We start from the raw sequence: 19,606 nt of genomic DNA, 5'->3' as shown, positions 1-19,606 counted from the left end.
TGTGTTCTTAATGTAAAGTATCGGCAAAATATTCACAGTGAAGATTTCAGGAAACATTCATCGGCAACATATTTCATTTTTTTTCCTATAGAACCGTCTAACAGGGTTAATGTTGTTTGGACATCTCAAATTACTTGGTGCTGGTTAAATATTAAAAAGATCAGTGCTGACTTGAGTTAACTCTTTAATATCTGTCTTGCATGTTGGGCTGCTTTTTAACCCATTTAACGGTATCAAAGTTCTGCACCTACCATTTTCCTTTGACTCATCTGTGGTACAGGAATGTAACTCTTCTGAACGGACATGATCCAGGCAGGGATTAAGTTCCCTTTAGTAGTCTGGTAGTTTAAATTTTGTACTTTCTTCCTTTAGTTTTCCTAAAAATCATGCTTTTGTTAAAGAAAATGACACGTAAGAGGTATTCTCGGTATAAAACAAACACGTACGAGAGATGCTAAGCAGTATTATCACTCATTAAGTGAACGAACACTTTAATGTAACTCAATCTTAGGCGATGTATCCTAATCTCCACCCTTGTTTGGATACAAAAGTTACAAAAGACGTGGATTTATGTAATTAAATATTACGATACATGTCCACATTCATTTCCATGGGAAAGGAATGGACTTCCAGTGATGGTTGATGGTGTTGCTCTGAGTTAGGGACACTTTGGATGAAGGTGTTGTGTGCCAGTTAACCGAGAGAGTCGATCTTGGATTAGAGAGAGCGCTCTTAAACATGTAAACTGAACATTTTCGGACAGACGGTCTAACCGTCGCTGTCTGCTCCGCTGTGTCGCAGGGACAGTAGTGACCGGCCTCCTCCGGCCTGAGATCCTCCACGTTAATCCACGCCTCACTGTGATTCAGCGGCTCCATCAGGTTTCCCAGCCGGAGCTCTGTGCCCTCAATGTGCCACCGCCGCTGTGACGGAGACAGTGACAGAGAGAGCGGGGAGGGAGGGGAGCATGGGACCACAGCAGGACATATAACATAAACTATGATCGCAGCCACACAAACACACTCACTGGCACATGCGATCAATCAGTCTGCCCAGTTTGGCATTCAGGAGCTTCTAGAGGTGTGTCAGGTGGAGAGAAAAATGATACGTGGCAACAAAGAAAAAGAGCAAGACACACAAGGGAGGGGGGTCAAACAAATGATACCCAGACTCAAGGACACACAGATGAGTGTGTGTACATGTGGTCGTCCTTTTCTGTGTGTGTGTGTGTGTCGCTTTTTTGCACACACATTTACCTTTCCAGTGTGAGCGAGTAATTATGTTATAGATTTATATATTTTTACGTGTCACGAATGTGTGTGTGTGTGTGTGTCTGTGTGTGTTTATGTTTATGCGAGCCTCCCTCCCGGGCTTGTTGAGCCAACTCTGTGTCTTTGCCCTCCAGCGACTTGTGTTGTAACAACCTTTGTCAATTTTACAAATTGTCATGGCTAAGAATAGCCAGAAGTCAATCAGATGGGTGACAGTAGGCCCAATTTCACAGTCAAGAGACAGTCAGGGGACAAGGACACACACACACACACACACACACACACACACACACACACACGTAAACCTTTAGAGATGTAGCGCCTGCCTGTACGCAATGTTTAATGTAAAGTTAAGCAATCATATCGTCATCCAAATGCACATCAGTAGGTCGCTGCAATCGCGCCGTTAAAGCTGCTGTGCTCGGTGTTTTTATATTAACAATGGATCAAATCAAAAGGCGACACGCTCGGAGTGACGCACAGAGCGCCTCGCCTCAGCCCTGCGGAGCATTTTAGCCACTTTCAGCTCGTTGTTTTGGATTTGCAGCCTTCCAGATCTACTATTTCAGTTCACACTTTGTTTGGTTTTGCTGTTTTCCCTTTTTAAAAACCCATTTTGCTCAGGACTAGACAGCAGATAGACAAAGTTAGCAACTATCCGGTGAACATATCACCATGGTGGTGACCAAAGCAGAGCAAAAAATGAGAATGAACACTGGACTAACATCCATCGGGTGAACAAATGAATGCTAATGTTGCTCCTTGAGCGTTTGCTCAACTCAAAGCAACTTAAAATAACAATAATATGTTTGTTCTATATATCCTGAAAGTGAGATGTGAAAATATTCTTCTTTTTAGCGTCTGTTCTGCCCGGCACCCGGCTAGTTTTAGGTGGTTGGTGGTACATTTCAAGACAAAAACAAGAGAGTCATTAATAGACTCAACCCAAGGCATCATGGGCGACAACTGTTTTCAACGCACAGAAATTAAAATTTTCACACAACTGGACAAAAGTTTAGTTGCCGAGTCGAGTCCTTTAAATGTACATGTCAAAAACGTGCCAAACAAAAATAGCAAAGATTGCATTTCCATCTTTTTTTGGCACTCCCTGCAAACATATTTGTGATTATGTGACTCAGCTGCGTGATAGTAAAGTCTCAGTGATTCTGAGGTTCTACGCGCAGACCTGAACAAACATGTAGTTCAGGCCCGAAAGTAATTGAAACACGCGTGCAAGTACGAGCCGCGCTTTGTTTTGGCTGCAGATGTTCACTTTGTCGTTTAAATATATGAAGTCTGTTTGATATGATGTGGCACAGCTGGGGATGTTTTTTTTTTGGGGAAAAAAGAAAATGAAATGGGGAGAAGGGACTGTCGGCAGTTGGCAGATCAGAACCAGGATGACATTTATTCTGTAAATAAATAGAACACTTGTGGGGTGGAGTGGTCCGCAGAATATTTTATAGAGTGGGTGTGCGAGAGTGTGTGTGTGTGTGTGTTTTTTAGGCCGTTGTATGTGTTGTTTAGTGGCCGTGAGTGGAATCATGAGAGAGGGACCCCTCGCCGAGCACTCAGAGATCTTATCACAGTATGGGGTTTTGAAGAGGTGGGCTAGTCCACTCCTCCTCCTCCTCCTTCTGCTTCTCCTCCTCCATCCCTTCATCCTTCCTTCTATCAGCTAACATGTTGAGAGGTGACCCCCTGAGAGCTTTCCTACACATGGACGAACCAACAACTCAGCTGTAATGGGCTCCATGCTACAACTGGGAGCGTGGAGATGGCCAAGGCTCTCCTCTTGTCCCTGGACAGAGTGTGTGTGTGTGTGTGTGTGTGTGTGTGTGTGTGTGTGCAGGAGAAAGAAAGCGAGTGAGATTGAGTGCTCTGTACAAAGAGCTTGTATTATTAATGAAATCACCCTGGCAGATGGGTCTTATCTTGAAAGTGTCCCACAACCACCGATATTTGCAGCTGGCTCACATGCACCCACGTATATACACACACACACATACATTTCCTCTCTCTTGTTAAGTGTGCCCCTGACAATCTATCCCTCCCTTCTCTCTCTCATTCCTGTCTTTCTCTCTTTATCCTCCTCTCCGTGCTCGTTTTTTATTCATAGAAAGATTTGGCCGAGGCATCCGGGCTTTCAGGCCAAAAAACTACTGCCATGCTCTTCCACCTTCCCCACCAACACCACCACCACCACCCTTCACACTTCTCTCAACTCCGTCCACCTGCCCCACTCTTACATCCCCCACTTACATTCCTTCCTCCGCCCCACATCAGGATTTGTCCACGTCTTGTGCAAAAAGCCTTTATCCCAAGGCCGACTACCTTCTGTCCTGCGGTTTAAAGGAGAGCTTTATGTGTCGTAACCCCCCTGCAGCAGAAAGAGACATAGATGGGTGTTAGAGATTAAAATGTTTCCCATCTAATCCCAGGCTTCCCTCAATTCAGAGCGCACCCTCCCAGCCGAGCGCTCTATCTGCAAAGAAGTCCGTCACTCTGAAACACACGTGTATAAATACACATACTGTATATATGCATCCATAAGCATGCACATTCAGATACACTTACACATGCATCTACACATATTTTGTACCGTATATGCACATATACAGATACAGCATGTGTACTAACCTATGCATGTACACACACATATAAATATATGCACATATGTGTGCATACATACAGACTGAATTGCCATTTTAGTAGTTTGTGTTTTGGCCTAACCAGTCAGCAGTGAGTGATGCGTCTGTCCTGGTGACGTAGTTTTCAGTCCACGCTGAACCTGCAGCTGTCGTTCGAGAATCCGTGTTGATCGTGATTGTCTAATCTTAATTCTTTAGCATTTTTGTCTTTATGACATGCAACAAAAGGACTAAACTGCAACAACCATCTACTTTTTAATGGATGTAGTCTTGTAGATACAGTAGCTAGCCGTGCATTCCCTTCTTATTCTGCGTACAAAGCTGATTAAATCATCAATGGTCACAGCATCAGACTTATTTGAACTGCTGAACAAACTGTTTGGGATTCAGAGGTCTGGTACCAGGCTAGTGCAGCAGCCCAACATTCGCACATATTTCTGCTTTTTATGCAAACATACACCATATTGCCAGTTTACCCACAGAAATCTTGTAATAAATCCTCTTTTCATGAAGGTTATATTCAGTTTGTTTCAGAGAGATGTTGATTCAACTGCATGTTCATTTTGAAGGGGTTTGTGGTGGATGCTGAACTGTATTGGATTATATTGACAGGTGTAGGACCTAAATGCAGACTCAGTGGTTGAACTTGTGCAGGATAACAAATCCATTAAGGAGTAGCATAAATCCAAAGTCCATGAAACACTCCTGGTCCAAGAAAGTAGTAGTCTAAAGCCGAACATAGAATGAAGACGAACTGACTCTGAAACTAAGGAACACTCCAAGTGTCAAGACACTCATGAAAACTAATCAGACAGATCAAAACTGGCAACAAAGGCACAAAGTTACGGACACGAGGAGAGGGCAGAATTACAAAATAAAACAGGAAACGCTAAAACAAGAAACCGAAAACCATGACACGGTGAGAAAAACACCTCTGCTCTGTGTATGCACACATTATACATACCCAGGAAAACACACACTCACACGTGGCGTGAACAAACTGCACATACACACACACACACACACAGGATCCATCAGTGTTTAAACACAGCGTGTGCACGTACATGCACACATTCACATATTCTATAAATACTGCAGATGTTCTGTGTGAGCGTGCCACACGTAGATGTCTGTAAACACAGATGCGTTTGAGTTTTTTCCCGACATGCACACATGAATAGACGCATCATGCCTGAGAGATATTTCCATGCTCCGTGCACCTCCACACACTCGGAAAAAAAAAACGTCCATTCAACAACATATTGCTGCCTTCGCACAGAAATGGCATCCCCGATAGTTACAAATGCAACACAAAACACACACACACACACACACAAACTCTCGCACGCTCACACTCGCAGTGAACACCACGGCAACTAGAGGCTTCAGGCAGCAGGGGTTGCCTAGGAAACGGTGGGAAGGAACCCTAGTTATTTGTGTTGAGCATATTTTCATTTGGGCTGAAACAGAGAGGCATAAAAAAATAAAAAAATAAAACCCCAAGAGAGGGAGAGAGGTGATTTGTCCTGACAGCTCCTTTACTCTCCCGAGGTGTAACACAGACGCACAAACAAACAAACGGACAAATGCACACGCGTGAACACGATCATGCACACACACACACACATAGAAAGATGCCAAAAAACGCCCTCCCCTCCGAAACACATCAGGAGAAGTAAATCACTCGTGCCATCGCAGGAATGTCAGCAGGGGAGTGTGTGTGTGTGTGTGTGTGTGTGTGTGTGGGTGGGTGCACAAGTTAGTGGATGCTCCGAGTGGTCCTATGTGTGTGTGTGTGCAGTGTTTTCATGAAATGATTCTTCCTGACTTCTCCACCTCTTTAGTCAGAAGCAGACAGCCTCCCTCTGAGTTTCATGCCTCGTCTCCATGCTTGCTGCGGTAATTTTTACCGTTGTCTTGCTTTAGTGTGTCTCATTTCCAAGGGTGTATTCTTTGTCTGCAAGGAGAGCGAGAGTTTCCATGTGTGTGCATGTTTTTTTAAATGTTCACAGAGTTTCATGGGCATTTTGTGTGAAGGGAGGGTATCGTGGCGTTTTTTAGTGGCTGACGCGGAGGCGAAACATGATGCAGTAGTCTCCCAAAAATAGCGTTTCTTTAAAAAAGAAAAAGGGTTACATAAGGGCTGTCTGTGCAGAGCCTTCACCTTGAGCCTGGGGTTGTTCTTTTTTGGGGTGTCGTGTTCAATCTGGCCACAGGAGGGCACCATGGCTCGCTGTTCAGCAGCTCTGTCTTGTCCTGTGTGAAAAATCCTTCCAGGATGGGATGTTCAAGGGCATTCTCTCTCCTCTCTCCTTGTTTGCTGTTATATTCTTCTACGTCTCTCACCCAGCCTTGTCTTTATTCCCTCTGTTCCTCTCGCACGTCTTCTGACTCTGTCATCTGTTCTCTCTCCATTTCACAGAGCAGCGTTTTCCTAAACGACAGATGTAGGGTTACTTTCAAAGTCTTGTTTCTGCTGTCAAACCAGGAATTGAACAACAGACATCGCCTCAGTCAGACAAACACTCACATTTACAAGCTTTTTTGGGGGTGCGTGTCTGGGATATGGGACTCGGTAGATGAGCGTTTTCTTGCTTTAATACTCTCAGAAAGATAGAAATGAGATGTCCAACGTCTGCTACTTAACCTGTTGATTGACCTGCAGCAGGGCAGTGTTTATGGTCCTGTGGTCATCTTGAGTTTAAGCTCTCTAAATGCTTGTCAAAGAAAACACTGATTTCTGGCAAGGTCCGACCTTTTTGACCTCCCTGTTCAAAAAAAGAGGGTGTTCTTGCAGGGAGCATCATGTCTTTAATCTGATACTTTAATAACTGCGAGAACAGTTGAATCCTTTTAAATATGCTTCCTTGTAAAATAAAGGCATTTTAATTTTACACAAGCCCCACAGCATGCCGTGGATTGTTGGAGGAGACCTACATTTGAATCTTTTATGCCCTTCACGGGATGGAATATGCACGTTAATAACTGTATCCGTGATCTAATGATCTTTCTTCCTTTCACAGGTTGGGGGGTATGATCTCGGCCTACAAGATAGTGCCGGATGAGATCGACGAGATCAAGGTATGTAATCTATCAATCAGTGTCTGATTATCTACTGTGTCTGTCTATATATATATATGCTGCGATGAGTATATTTAATAGTGTGTGTGTGTGAACCGACAGGAGACTCTGGTAGACTGGTGTGATGAAAAGGAACTTAACCTCATCCTAACCACCGGAGGCACCGGCTTCGCCCCGAGAGACGTCACACCAGAGGTGAGTCCAGATGTGTCTCACCGTTTTTCTTTCTTTGTCCTGTTTTGTGCAAAAATCTGACTTGAAGTGAGACGTAAAAAGCAGCGTATGTCGGCTGAAAGGAGAGATAGAAACCGACGTCCAAAGTCACGTTTCACCGCTCAGATTTCATAAGTATGTTGTATTAAAATATGGGCCAAAAAACTTTGTTACGTAAGAAGCAGCTGGGGACAGCTCGGGGTGAAATATGGACACTGTTTTTTTTTAAGAGGTCATGTAAGGAAAGCGATGTTACACAACTCCAACGGAAGTGTGAGGATAACTTAATATGTAAAACAGATCCGCTGTCGAAAGGTAGATCTCTCCTGTTGCTGCTTTAATCGGAGAACCTCGGCCTGTTTTCGCTGATTGCACGCGGCGCTGATTAACACACAGTGTAATTAGCCCCGATGGTCACATGGGAAATAAAGAGGCAGAAGTTAGATCTTTATTGACTCACTTTTTTTTTTTTTTTTTTTTTGAAAAATAATATGGGATAGTGTAGCGAGCGGTTGAGAGATAATGGGTGTCAGGTGTCAGAGTGAGAGTGTTTTCATCACTAATAATAGATTAATGAACTACTTTTACAGTCTTGACACATTTTCTAATTGTTCACAAAGGAGCTGTTTATGTTTTTGAATCAATCGATCAAAAATATTTCAGATTGCAACCCCAGATTGCATCCTCTACCACCCTCCCCCCACTTGTCATATTACATGTATTATATGTATGGACAGACTTTTGATTTGATTTGATTTGATTTATTTAGCACATAATTAATTACATTATCCATAAAAGATAAAACAAACAAGAAAAAGAAAAAAAAAACCTCAAAAACAAACGAACAGCAAAAGGATATTATGCACAGCGGACATGCAAGGAGGTCCGAAAAAACCCTCAAGGGGCTCGTCAAGAGAACCTCCTGAAACAATTACAGGGTATGAATAAGAATGCAAGCTGAACACATAGATCCAGGATAATATACACATCAAGGTGTTATAATTATTTAAACGGAACATTCAGTTCTTGATTACACAACATACGTTTAACAGATTTTTTAAAAGCTGGTTGAGAGAGTTTAAGAAAATGAGGAGGAAGTGAATTCCATATCTTGGAACCTCTGTAGGAAATCTTAAATTGTGATGAAACAGTTCTCGATTGTGGTGGCCGAAGCTGATAGGCTTTACGAGTTGAGAAATTATGAAATTGATTGTTTGCAGAAAAAAAATTGTCAAACAAGGAGGGAAGTGTTTTGTTTAAAGAACAATATACAAACTGAGCAATCTGGAAGTAATTAATCTGATAAATATTAAGAATACCAAATTTATGAAACAAAGGTAAAGTATGGGTTCTTGGAGGAGAGCCGTGATTCTCACTGCACGTTTTTGCAACCTAAAAATGGGCTGCAGTTTAGTTTGATGGGTACTAGCCCAAGCAATGTTGCAGTAACTTAAAAAAGGATCAATCATAGAGTAATATAGATTCAGGGAAACTTTTGTATTTAGAAGATGCCGGATTTTCCCAATAATTCCAATATTTTTTGCGATTTTAGATGTAATTAGAGAGATATGAGACTGGTGTTGCAATTTCGTTTTACTGTACCTGTACTGTTACAATGACAAATAAAGCCCTTATCCAATCCAATCCAATCCAGATTATAAAGATCACGCGCGCAATATTTCATTTCATTAATAAAGCTGCGATCAAACCGTGTTTGTGTTCTGATTAAATCAATATTTATAAGTTTGACAACTCACATGGCATCAGCGGGTTATGATCAGTAACTCTAGGGTGCATTAACGCAAACGATTTTATGTTCTAGTTACATGAAACAAGAGTTTTACAAGCTCTGCAGAGCGGTCTGATGTAGCTGTGGTCACACACGTTTCTCTTAACATTGCTGGTCACTATTTTTAAATATTAATTTCGGAAAACATGAAATAGAAAGTGTGTGTGACATGCATACACACACACACGTGTATATACACAGGCTGCTGTACTGTAAAGGCATTGTACTGTTGTGTCTACATGCAGAACTCTACATCTGCATCTTTTATTTACCCATCTCGTCGCACGCAACCGTTCTTTTGGATCTACGCCGCTTTACTTCTGTCACACGCGCACACGAGCAATTTGGCGGTGGATGAGCCGTGCTTCTCAGCAGTATCATCGGTTCTCATCAATCACGGCCGACAGCAACCTTCCTGGAATAGGGAAGCCACGTAGACACTGTAGTCACTGATAAAAAAAGCTGCTATCTGATTCAACCCCGTGCGCCAGAGACAACGATATCTCTCTCCGTCTGTCCGTGTGTTCAAAGGCTGTGCGAGACACGCATGACTGTTTTCTGTTTTAGCTGAAAGCGGGACAGGAGTAAGAGATTACATGTCTTAGCTTTCAGGCTCTTTGTGCGCTCCCCGGAATATAAATGTTGCTTAAGATTCAATTGCCTTGTTTTTCTGTAAGCGTGAGTGCTGCATCTTTCTGTATTTTACAAAGCATCCGTTATCAAATGTGACAAACCATGTCTGAGCCATCTGGAGGCTGAGAAGTCCTCATCTGACCCGTTGTCCTCTCTGTCTACATTAGCAATCCAGATAGATTTCATTTCTGAAATCAATACGGACTACTTCTTCTTTTTCTCAGGGAGTTTCATGTTGAAGGACTCTGATCGGTTGTCTTTGTCAGCTGGGACATCGTTACATAGAAAGGTGTAGTTTGCAGGGACATAATCAACACAAATGTAACCTCTGATGAACATCTTGCAGCAGTTCTAGTCCTGCCCGGTGGTGGAAGAAGTACTCAGACTCTTTTACTTCAGTAAATGTAGCGATAATAATAATAATGATGTAGAAATACTCTGTTACCAGCGGAAAAGGAGTCCAAGTATAAAGTAGCAGAGAGTGGAAAGTGAAGTATCTCAAAGTTTCATACGATAAAGTTGGCCTGAAGCGCTCATGTAGACCTAAAATAAACTGCCATCCAACAGTTAATTGATTTCCTCTTGCAAGTACATTGATTTCTTCTGATGAGCCCGTGGCACATAAACTATGGAAGATGTATGGAAAATGTTATATTGTATTTGACCGTGGGCGGCCTTTTTATGATCATATTTTGCCATATTTCATCATATAAACCTCACAGTCCCCTTCCTTCAACATGTCGTTTAAACCCCTGTTGAATCAAACTCATCTCCTTCTAACATCCAATCAGTGACTTTGCATCATGTATGACGAGGCGTCCTCGCCTCTCCTCGGTCCCTCCCACACTCTCTCCCTCCTCCTCTCCTGAGTCCAAGCCCACGATGCTCATCAGTGGCTCCTCTCTCTTTCTTTAAAGTCTTTTTTCTCCTCCTCTCTCCCTCTCTAATGCTGTGTTTGAAGTGTTACTCAACTCAAGGGCACCCAACACACACAGCTGGAGGAGAAGGCCCTATCTTCTCTGCTATCTGTCTGTCAAGAACATGCCGTATACAACCTATTACACGTTTTGCACATAAACAAAGATAGTGAAACCGCTCCTGTATCCTTTCTGGTCTCCGTGAAATCAAATCCCAGGCTGCTGGGTCAATTTATTCAACATTAATCTGTTTAACTGCGAAGACATATTCGAACATTGATTGAATCAATCCTGATTGCTAATGGGGGATGTATCGTAGTTGGGGGAGGAGACAGGTCAGATAAGGATTTTTCAGCCTTCGGGCAGTTGAGGCATGGATTGTGCAGGAGCGATTGTAAATCAATACTTGAAGGGCAGTCCAGATGTTTTGAGGTGAGAGATGCATTCGGGAGAGGTTGCAGCTTTGCCTCTTTACAAGATTTTTTTTAACGAGAGATTATTCTAATGTTGCCGTGATGTTTTCGGTCGAGGACTTGAGCTTTTTTATTGTTTTTGTTTCATTTTTCTGTAACTGTAAATCGCTCTGGATTAAAGCCACAAACGTCGTTTTTTGACTTCTGACAGAAAACGAGACTGAAAGTGAAATTGGAGAAACCAAAACAGTTTCCAGGTCCTTATATATAAAATATTACTATGACTGAATACCTTGAATGTTAAAGAGAGATGCGATATTTAAAATGTATTGCTCTTGTGACTCCATTTGCTTTATAACCTACAACCCAATGTCTTGTTCTTTTATTATATTGATGTTTAGAGTTGTATCAGCTTTGTTATATCAGAAAAAAAGTACACTTTTATTTCATATCCATCTCTAAATAGTTCCCCCTCTCCCTGGCAGCGTGAAAGACTTCAAAACGTAAACTAAAACTTGAATATGACTCTCTGAAACCGCAGAGATATTCGACTGTGAAATTCGTCCATCTGCTCCGCGCTTCGTGATAAATATCTTGTGAGTGACTGGGTCAGAGGCAGGGTGGGAACAACACCACGCCGTTCCCTTTATCCAAAGCGTAGGAGAAAGTTTGTTTCGTTGCGATCCAGGGTTTTGGAAACAAAATGCTAAAACTCAACGACAGATCGAAGTCCCTGTAACTTTGGAAAGGATGGATCTGTCTGTGTTTGTTTGTTACAGCGTCTTCTTTAAGCATGAGGAAACGGTAACATCCGTCTCTGTATATAAACCCCTACTCCTGCCTGTATCTTCAGCCTGCCTGATCTAATCTGCAGGATAAACTCTGCAGCATTTGAATAAATCCTTTCATAAAGACTTAAGATGGACACGTGCTTAGCGAGACTATGATCTTGTTAATGACCATCCTCTTCATCTCTCTTCTCTCCAGGCCACTAAGGAGGTGATAGAGCGCGAGGCTCCGGGGATGTCTCTCGCGATGCTGATGGGATCTCTCAACGTCACGCCGCTAGGCATGCTCTCCAGGTCGGACACGCACTCTCGCATACTTTATCTTTAAATTGAATTAATTTGTCATTTAATCCTCTATTTGAACAGGTAGTTTTATGAAGAGCAACACGGGAATGAAAATACACAGCACGAGAACAGACGAAGGCACGGACACGATGAGTGGTGCATGCTTTGTGCATGTATTTAGACCTGATCAGAGACAGTACAGGCTCACAGATCGATAACAGTACAGCGTGAGTAGACCGTCTCACCTTTTCACGTGAGACAAAATGCTGAGCGACTTTAATTCATCGCCCGTGACGAAGCACAGCGCACTGTGAAACACTGAATCGAGGCTTTAAGGTCGGAGGGAGAGGCATATATCACCATAATCAAGCGTTAACCCGCTTCCTTCCTTCCTTCCTTCCTTCCTTCCTCCCTCCGTATTCATATAAACGTTGCTCTGTGTTTTTTGTGTTACAGACCTGTGTGTGGTATCAGAGGGAAGACGCTCATCATTAACTTACCAGGAAGCAAGAAAGGCTCCCAGGTAAGGAAACGCCGTGGATGACGGCGGGTGTAAGTAAGATACAGATTCGTCTGACCGGCAAGAGACGAGGAGGATAAACACAAGAAAACTCAGACTGGAAGATGACAGATCAGACGCTGGACTTGAGCAAGGCACTAAACACTAATTGCTCCTGTGCTGACGAGTTCACCGGTGACTTGGATGGAAAATACCTGTTTGTATGGACAACATTATCTTAGGACTGCTTGTGTTGAAGGTCAACTTGACTCCAGAGTCTGACCTGCAAACATCGTGTGTGTGTGTGTGTGTGTGTGTGTGTGTGTGTGTGTGTGTTCGTTTGAATGATTTATCGATATCTGTGCGTGCAGCATGGATCAGTGTGTGTTCTGATGTGTTTCTGTCCACAGCAGCCGAGCACATGTGTGTGTTTGTGTTTACATTATGTGTGTGTGTTTGTGTTTGTGTTTACATTATGCGTGTGTGTGTGTGTGTGTGTGTGTGTTTGTGTGTGTCTCCTTCCTCCCTCCTCCATCTGTCTCCCCCTCTCTGCCGCGCTGACCCGCGCATCTGTCTCTGTCTCGTTACGCGCCCGCTTCTCCTGATCGATTTTAGTATTTCTTTTAATCAATTACGCCACCTCTCCCCCCATCTGCTGCCATATTAGTGTCTCCCTCATCAACCCCCAGTTAAAGTTAACGGCACAAGCCGCCCATTGCAAGCTTTTATTACGATGATCTCCTGTCATAAAGATAACGGAGGGAAGTCCAGCTGAGCCAGCCAGACGAAGCCCCCTTATGTCTGTGCGTCTCTTAGCTGCTCATTTTGTCTCTTTGGCCTCATTTACACTTTATATGTTGTTTAGATTGTGACTTTAAATTAGTATATTTCAGGGGAGGGGACGCTGAATCTGAATAGTCAAACTGAAGGAGGATTGATCTGACTGTTCATTGTGGATATTATATACATGTCCTTTAATGCAACTCAATAGCATATTCCATTAGACCAGGGGTCGGGAACCTATGGCTCGCGAGCCAGATGTGGCTCTTTTGATGACTGCATCTGGCTCGCAGACAGGGGTGAAAGTAAGCCGGTACGGTCCGGTACTGCGTACCACTAAAACATCCCTCATTCAGAACCAGTCACGGACGCACTCTGGGTCAGAAAATAGATCCGCTAGCAATGTGCAGTCTTAAAAACTACTTTGTAAATTCATTTTAACTCATTCCAAATAGCTTCTGAAGTGTCCGTGCTGTGTTTTAGTCCATGCTGGACGGAGCCTTGGCCGGGCATCTCCCTCTATCCCTCCCTCTGAGAGAGAGCCCGGTGGTCTTCTTTGCGCCCAGCCTGCGACAAGTCACATTAAGGTTATGAAGTATTTTATTTATTATTGTTTAGCTTCAGTATAACAACATTATTAAAAAGAATGCATTCATAGACTTATTATACTCTAAAATTGTTGGTCTTGCTTAAAAATGCACGCATTTATTTGTATTCAGTGTTAAAAAATATTATATGGCTCTCACGGGAATACATTTTAAAATATGTGGCTTTCATGGCTCTTTTTCAGGGTTCCCGACCCCTACATTAGACCTTCCCTGTCTGGTAAATGCCACAATCTCCACACCTCAACTTCATAATACTGACTTTCTGCTAAAAACGTGAATCCCCAATCTGAGATAACCCTAATGACAACTGTCTACTGCCGAGCTACTTTCTTCAAGGTGGAGGCCAAGATCCACAAAATCCACACTGCTCAGTTCCTCATTGACATCAGAACAGCAAAAGAATACGCACGACTTCTGACGCAGTCTGAACTCACCTGTTCTGACTGCACTATGGCCCATAAAACAAACACTTGAACTAATTCAGCATATCTGACGACGATGATTCTTGCATATTTTTGGCGTTTATTGTAGGTCACTTTGGATAAAAAAAAGGGTCAGCTACTTAAATAAATGGTATGTAATGTAAAAATCAGCGGAGTGCACCTTTAAACCCTTTAAAATCAGGTATTGGTCAAACAGAGCTGCTGCTTTGAGATCAGCTTTGAACGAGGGCCAACGCTTCTCATCAGTGTTCATCAATGCACGTCAAGGCATGACCATGATGCCGTTTTTCCTTTAACAGATGCTGGGCAGGCTTTCCGCAACAATAATTATAACAGCAGCAATAACAATAATACTTGTAATGATGATAATAACAATAATTTTTCATTGATTTCCTCCAGAGAGAGGGCAGATATTGTAACCACTACACTTCACGTGGATTTTTTCTTGGGGTGTAGACGTTGTTTTTAAAATGCAGCGATGATATTTTACACCGTGATGTTTCCATTCATGGACCGAACATCTCAAACGCTGCAGCTGTAATGTCGTTGACGTCCACGCTCAGAGAGATGACACTCCCACCTCCTGCAGTGATGTTTCTACCTGCGACTAATGACGCTTTCCCTGCCCCGATGTCTTACCTGTAGCAGTTATGTATCTACTTGTTATGGTAACATTTTTTCACGTGAGGACAACTTCTTTTGACTTTTGGCGATGATGCTTCCACCTGCCGTGATGATAATAACCTGCGGGGAAGACGTTTATACCCACTGTGATGACATTTCTGTTTAATGGGACAGATTTATTTTATTATTTATATTATATTTTTTTTATTAAAAGCAAAAACCACAGAACTGATTGCAATTCCACCCTGTGAATCATATTTGCACCACTGCGTACATCAGAGCATTGCGTTGCATTTATATTCATATTCAGCATCGTCTGTTATTGGCTGAGAACTCATCTATTCAGACTTTACCTCTTTGTCTACATGTACATGTCATATATTTGGAGACAAAAAGTAAATGGACTACAATTTACTCACCCTGAATGCTCTGTTAAAGGGAGTAAAAGCCTCGTATTACTTTAAAAAAATGTTCCCAACCACTGCGCTGCAGACCAGCGCCAGGCCGTGAACATTTACTATCAAGGTGCAGGAAAACTATTGTTTGAAAAGAAGCTGAATATTTATCAAGTAGTCACACCCACAACAACAGGGTGCAGCACTTCAGGTCCAAGGATTTGAATTTCTGACCCTGCAATGAGTTCTTTCAACTCTGTATGTCCCCAATTCAACTGAATTCGACCATTTTATATGAGTAATTCTTGCAGGATTAAAGAAAAAAAACAGGTAATGGTAAGAGGGAAGTGTGGAGACATGTCACATGATCTGTTTAGTTACTCTAATCTGCTTTAAATCGGCATGTAAATTGACTCAGATAAAAGGTTCTAACAAAGCTTAACCGTAGTTCTGTCGCCAATATAAAAACAAAAGTCCTCAAACTTTTGAACTTGTCATCCGTCGTCTTGCAACTTTAGCGATCTAGAAACTGAAGCGCGTCCTCCTGTTGTACTGGAGAAGAGTTTAAGAAACTTGTCTTGGCCGTTTTCTCCTCTCGCTCTCCATCTCTCCTTCTCCGCCTGTCCCTGATTCTCTTGTTTTTCCGTCACTTTTTATGTCCGTCTCACTTTCCGTCGCAGTCTCTTTTCGCTCTCTCTCGCCGAATCTCTGTCTCTCTTAATCTCTCGAGATCTCATCCTCTCCGTCTCCACGTCTCCACTCTCTCCCTCTCTCTCTCTCTGTCTGTCATCCTCTCTCGTCATCTCCTTCCTCTTCTTCCTCCATCCTTCTCTCTCGCTTGTGTCTCTCATCCGTTGGCAGTATATCCAGGGATTCTGCTCTTTAGTGCTCTTGACAGTTACTCTCCTCCAGGACAAAACAGAGAATAAGAGGGGAGAGAGAGAAAAGAAAAAAAAAAAACACTCCTGACGTACCTAAAAAAAATTCCCCGACATGCAATAAAAGCAGAAAACGGGAAAGAGGGGGAATGTCTCCAGGCTCTTGACACCATCCTTCTTTTTTCCAACTCCTCCCCACTTCAGCCCAACCCTCTTTTCCACATCTTCCACAAAAATGCTCAGATGTGGGCTTCAAACACAGACAGCAAGAGGCATAAAGAGTCTACTGTGTGCTGATGTGTGTGTGTGTGTGTGTGTGTGAGTGAAGGCGAGGGTATGGGGTGGAAAGGTTAGCAGGCCTGGTGGGCTGGTGGTCAACTACTGAGTTTAACCCATTCAAACAGTCTGAGGCGTCCATCGACGATGCTATTCCAGTCAGCATCCTAGAGTAGATCTACGGGTTTTAAATTCAAGTCAAATCAAGATTAACATCGTCATATTTAATCCAGCCTGCGATATGCACACATTAAAACAACGGGATGTGGAAGTGGGAAAGGTTGCTCCGAAAAAACGCATTCGCAGCCGGTGTGGATACTGTAAAAGCGTGGGCGTGATTAATAATGCATCTTCTCAATGCTTAAAATACACAGGAAGATAAATAATTTCACAGATTAGCTTCTTGTCTTGGGAGAGAGGAGAACGGAGCGTTTAGCATTTAGCCGAGGAGCCCAAAGGCACGCCGGAGAAACACCGGAGAGGAAAGTGGAGATGGAGGGAGGAAGGGAAGCTCGTAGAAACGTGGCCCAACGGAGGTGCTGTGACCAGGGTTGAGGAAGAAAACTAATAACTGTACTCATGGTCATAGTAATGTACTGTGAATTCTCAAATACCTCAAGAGAATCAAGCCTGTGTTTGACACAGACACATCAACACTGTATTTAAGTATAATTTATCATATTTTTGTGCAATGTGTCAGATGTCCATCCATTTTCTTAGCTGTGGATGTCCTGCCTTGATAAATTCAGGATAATCGATCAGTAGTAATGTCATACTCAACAATCTGTTCTTCTTACTTTCTCTTTCTCTTGAAATATGTTTATACTGACTAATTATTTCTAGTCCTTCAGTTCTACTTTGCCTTTTTTTCTTATTTGGATAGATGAATGAATGAATGAATGGGAGCCCATCACGTCACACAACTTCTCTCGAACACACCATACTTTATTCATATTTTCAGTTATCCCTGATGTGCTGATGAAGTCAAAATAGCGGGAAATGTTTGGTGAATATTCACTGATGTTCTTCCTCTCCCATTCTGCCTCTTCCAGGAGTGCTTCCAGTTCATCCTGCCAGCGCTGCCGCACGCCATCGACCTCCTGCGGGACGCGGTGGTGAAGGTAAAGGAGGCGGCGGACGAGCTGGAGGACCTGCCGTCGCCACCGCCGCCGCTCTCGCCGCCGCCCAACAGTTCGCCGCACCGCCAGACGGAGGACAAGGGCGTGCAGTGCGAGGAGGAGGACGAGGAGAAGAAGGACAGCGGCGTGGCGTCCACCGAGGACAGCTCCTCCTCCCACATCACCGCCGCATCCATCGCCGCTAAGGTACCGGGACGGAGAAGAGGAGAGGGGGCCGACGTTTGTCTGTTTGCAGTTTTTTCAGAGATCTAACTATATTCATTTCAAATGGTCATCTATACATGTTCACATCATTCATTCAGACGTGTGTTAAAGGTGCTGGACGTAGCATTTTAACATCAATGAGTCACTACAAAAATTCAGCCCAGCTCGGCGTCTGTCTTTCAGCATTTTGTTCCACCAAGCTCTCGCCAACGAATAAAAGTCATTCTCAGATTTGTTTGGCAGCCTCTCGCCCAGTTGGTCTCTTTTTCTTTCCCTCGCTTCCTTAGTTGACCTCTTGGCCTCTTCAGCTCTGCAACGCTCTGCCTCTGCTGCTGAGTATGGTTGTGTTGCTGTTACTCGCCCAGCTCTGGTTCTTTTCCACATTCCTGTGCCACCTTCCTGAGGTCCAAAACGCTAGTGGTACCAGTGTAAACACAAATCCTCCTCCGGTGCATCAGAGGGAAAGCAGAAAATATGATCCAGCTTCATCAAAAATCTGTTATAGCTGGTGTTGTTTTAAAGCGTTACGTACTTCTTATACCCAGAGCCAAAAGTTACAGAAACAGGATGCTGGCACCATTCAACCTGATCAGATATTATTATACCAAAAGTAGACTCTCATCGTGACACATTGATGTTTAAAAATGCTACAGGTACCTTGAAATGATAGATTTACTGTTTTTCAATCCATGCCTTAATAACAATGCCTCGCTTGCTGCCTCCTGCTGGGCTTCGTAAACATGCCCCAACAGGATAACACCTCCAACTCTTTTTTTGAAAGTGCACAGTGATTAATTTGTATTTTTCCGACACCGTTAAGAAGCTGGACCTGCTCAATAGCGATCATCCTGATCGACACTTAACGCTGCGTTCTTCTCATCCACTTCTTCCAGTCATAATCAGTCGATTTCATTTATATTTTTCTACATTTTTTCTTCTAAAGTCCTGTCATTGACAGCATGTCCAGATGTTGTTGATCAGGAGCATTTGCAGAGTGGATTATTGGTTTCCTGCATGTTGCATCGTGTGGCACAGTCTAGCCAAACCAAAAAAAAAAAGATTCAGGCTGAGACTCAGCTAATTTGAAAACAAGCTTCTTTTTTAGGTTTTTATTGACTTTATTTCTCTCGGATACATCTTTGCCAGAAGCTATGCAAAAGTCAAGTCAATAAAAACCAGTGTGAAGTACGCTCTCTGATCCTTTTTGTCAGTAGCACATAGAGAGAAAGACAAAAAGAGGAGGTAAGCTTCCTCTTATTGAGCAAACAAACATTGGAGTTGAAAGACAGTGAACCTGTAGTTTAATAGAAATCTGTCATATATTTCTGTGCATCATATATCATGACCGTGTGTCTCTACATACACATCTGTGCGTGCGCGTCTACTCTGTGCAGTCATATGTAACATCAAGTATCTCTCCATACCCATCATCCTATCCTGCCCTGTCTGCAGCCTGGACCCTGCTTCATGGCTCTGTTGTCAGGGTAACATCCCACCTCATTGTCCAGTCACAGATGGATGTTGGTAAGACCCCGCCCCCCGATATCTCATTATTTGTCATCATCGTGTCACATTTTTGAGGCCATTTGCCTTTCATCCGCATCAACCCTGTGAGTAGGCGTGTTCGTTTAAGTTTGACTATGTAGTAGAGAGGTCTGAACGCTGTGTGTATATATATATATACATATATATATATGTGTGTGTGTGTGTGTGTGTGTG

General features: G+C 43.0%; 1 protein-coding gene across 5 annotated transcripts in view; it reads left to right on the top strand.

The window, feature by feature from the left end:
• gphnb (gephyrin b) overlaps window positions 1–19,606 on the top strand; it is an 85,712-nt gene that overhangs the window by 27,413 nt on the left and 38,693 nt on the right. For all 5 annotated transcript variants that reach the window (XM_019277028.2, XM_019277027.2, XM_019277029.2 and 2 more), the window contains exons 3-7: window positions 6,946–7,003; window positions 7,106–7,198; window positions 11,956–12,050; window positions 12,498–12,564; window positions 17,597–17,869. In XM_019277028.2, the coding sequence (XP_019132573.1) occupies window positions 6,946–7,003; window positions 7,106–7,198; window positions 11,956–12,050; window positions 12,498–12,564; window positions 17,597–17,869 (586 nt within the window). The remainder of the gene's footprint in view (window positions 1–6,945; window positions 7,004–7,105; window positions 7,199–11,955; window positions 12,051–12,497; window positions 12,565–17,596; window positions 17,870–19,606) is intronic.

Source organism: Larimichthys crocea, chromosome XI (genome assembly GCF_000972845.2).
Source record: "Larimichthys crocea isolate SSNF chromosome XI, L_crocea_2.0, whole genome shotgun sequence".
NCBI classification, from domain to species: Eukaryota; Metazoa; Chordata; class Actinopteri; family Sciaenidae; genus Larimichthys; species Larimichthys crocea.
Note: the sequence above shows the minus strand (reverse complement) of the source record. Positions and strands in the feature narration are given on the sequence as shown.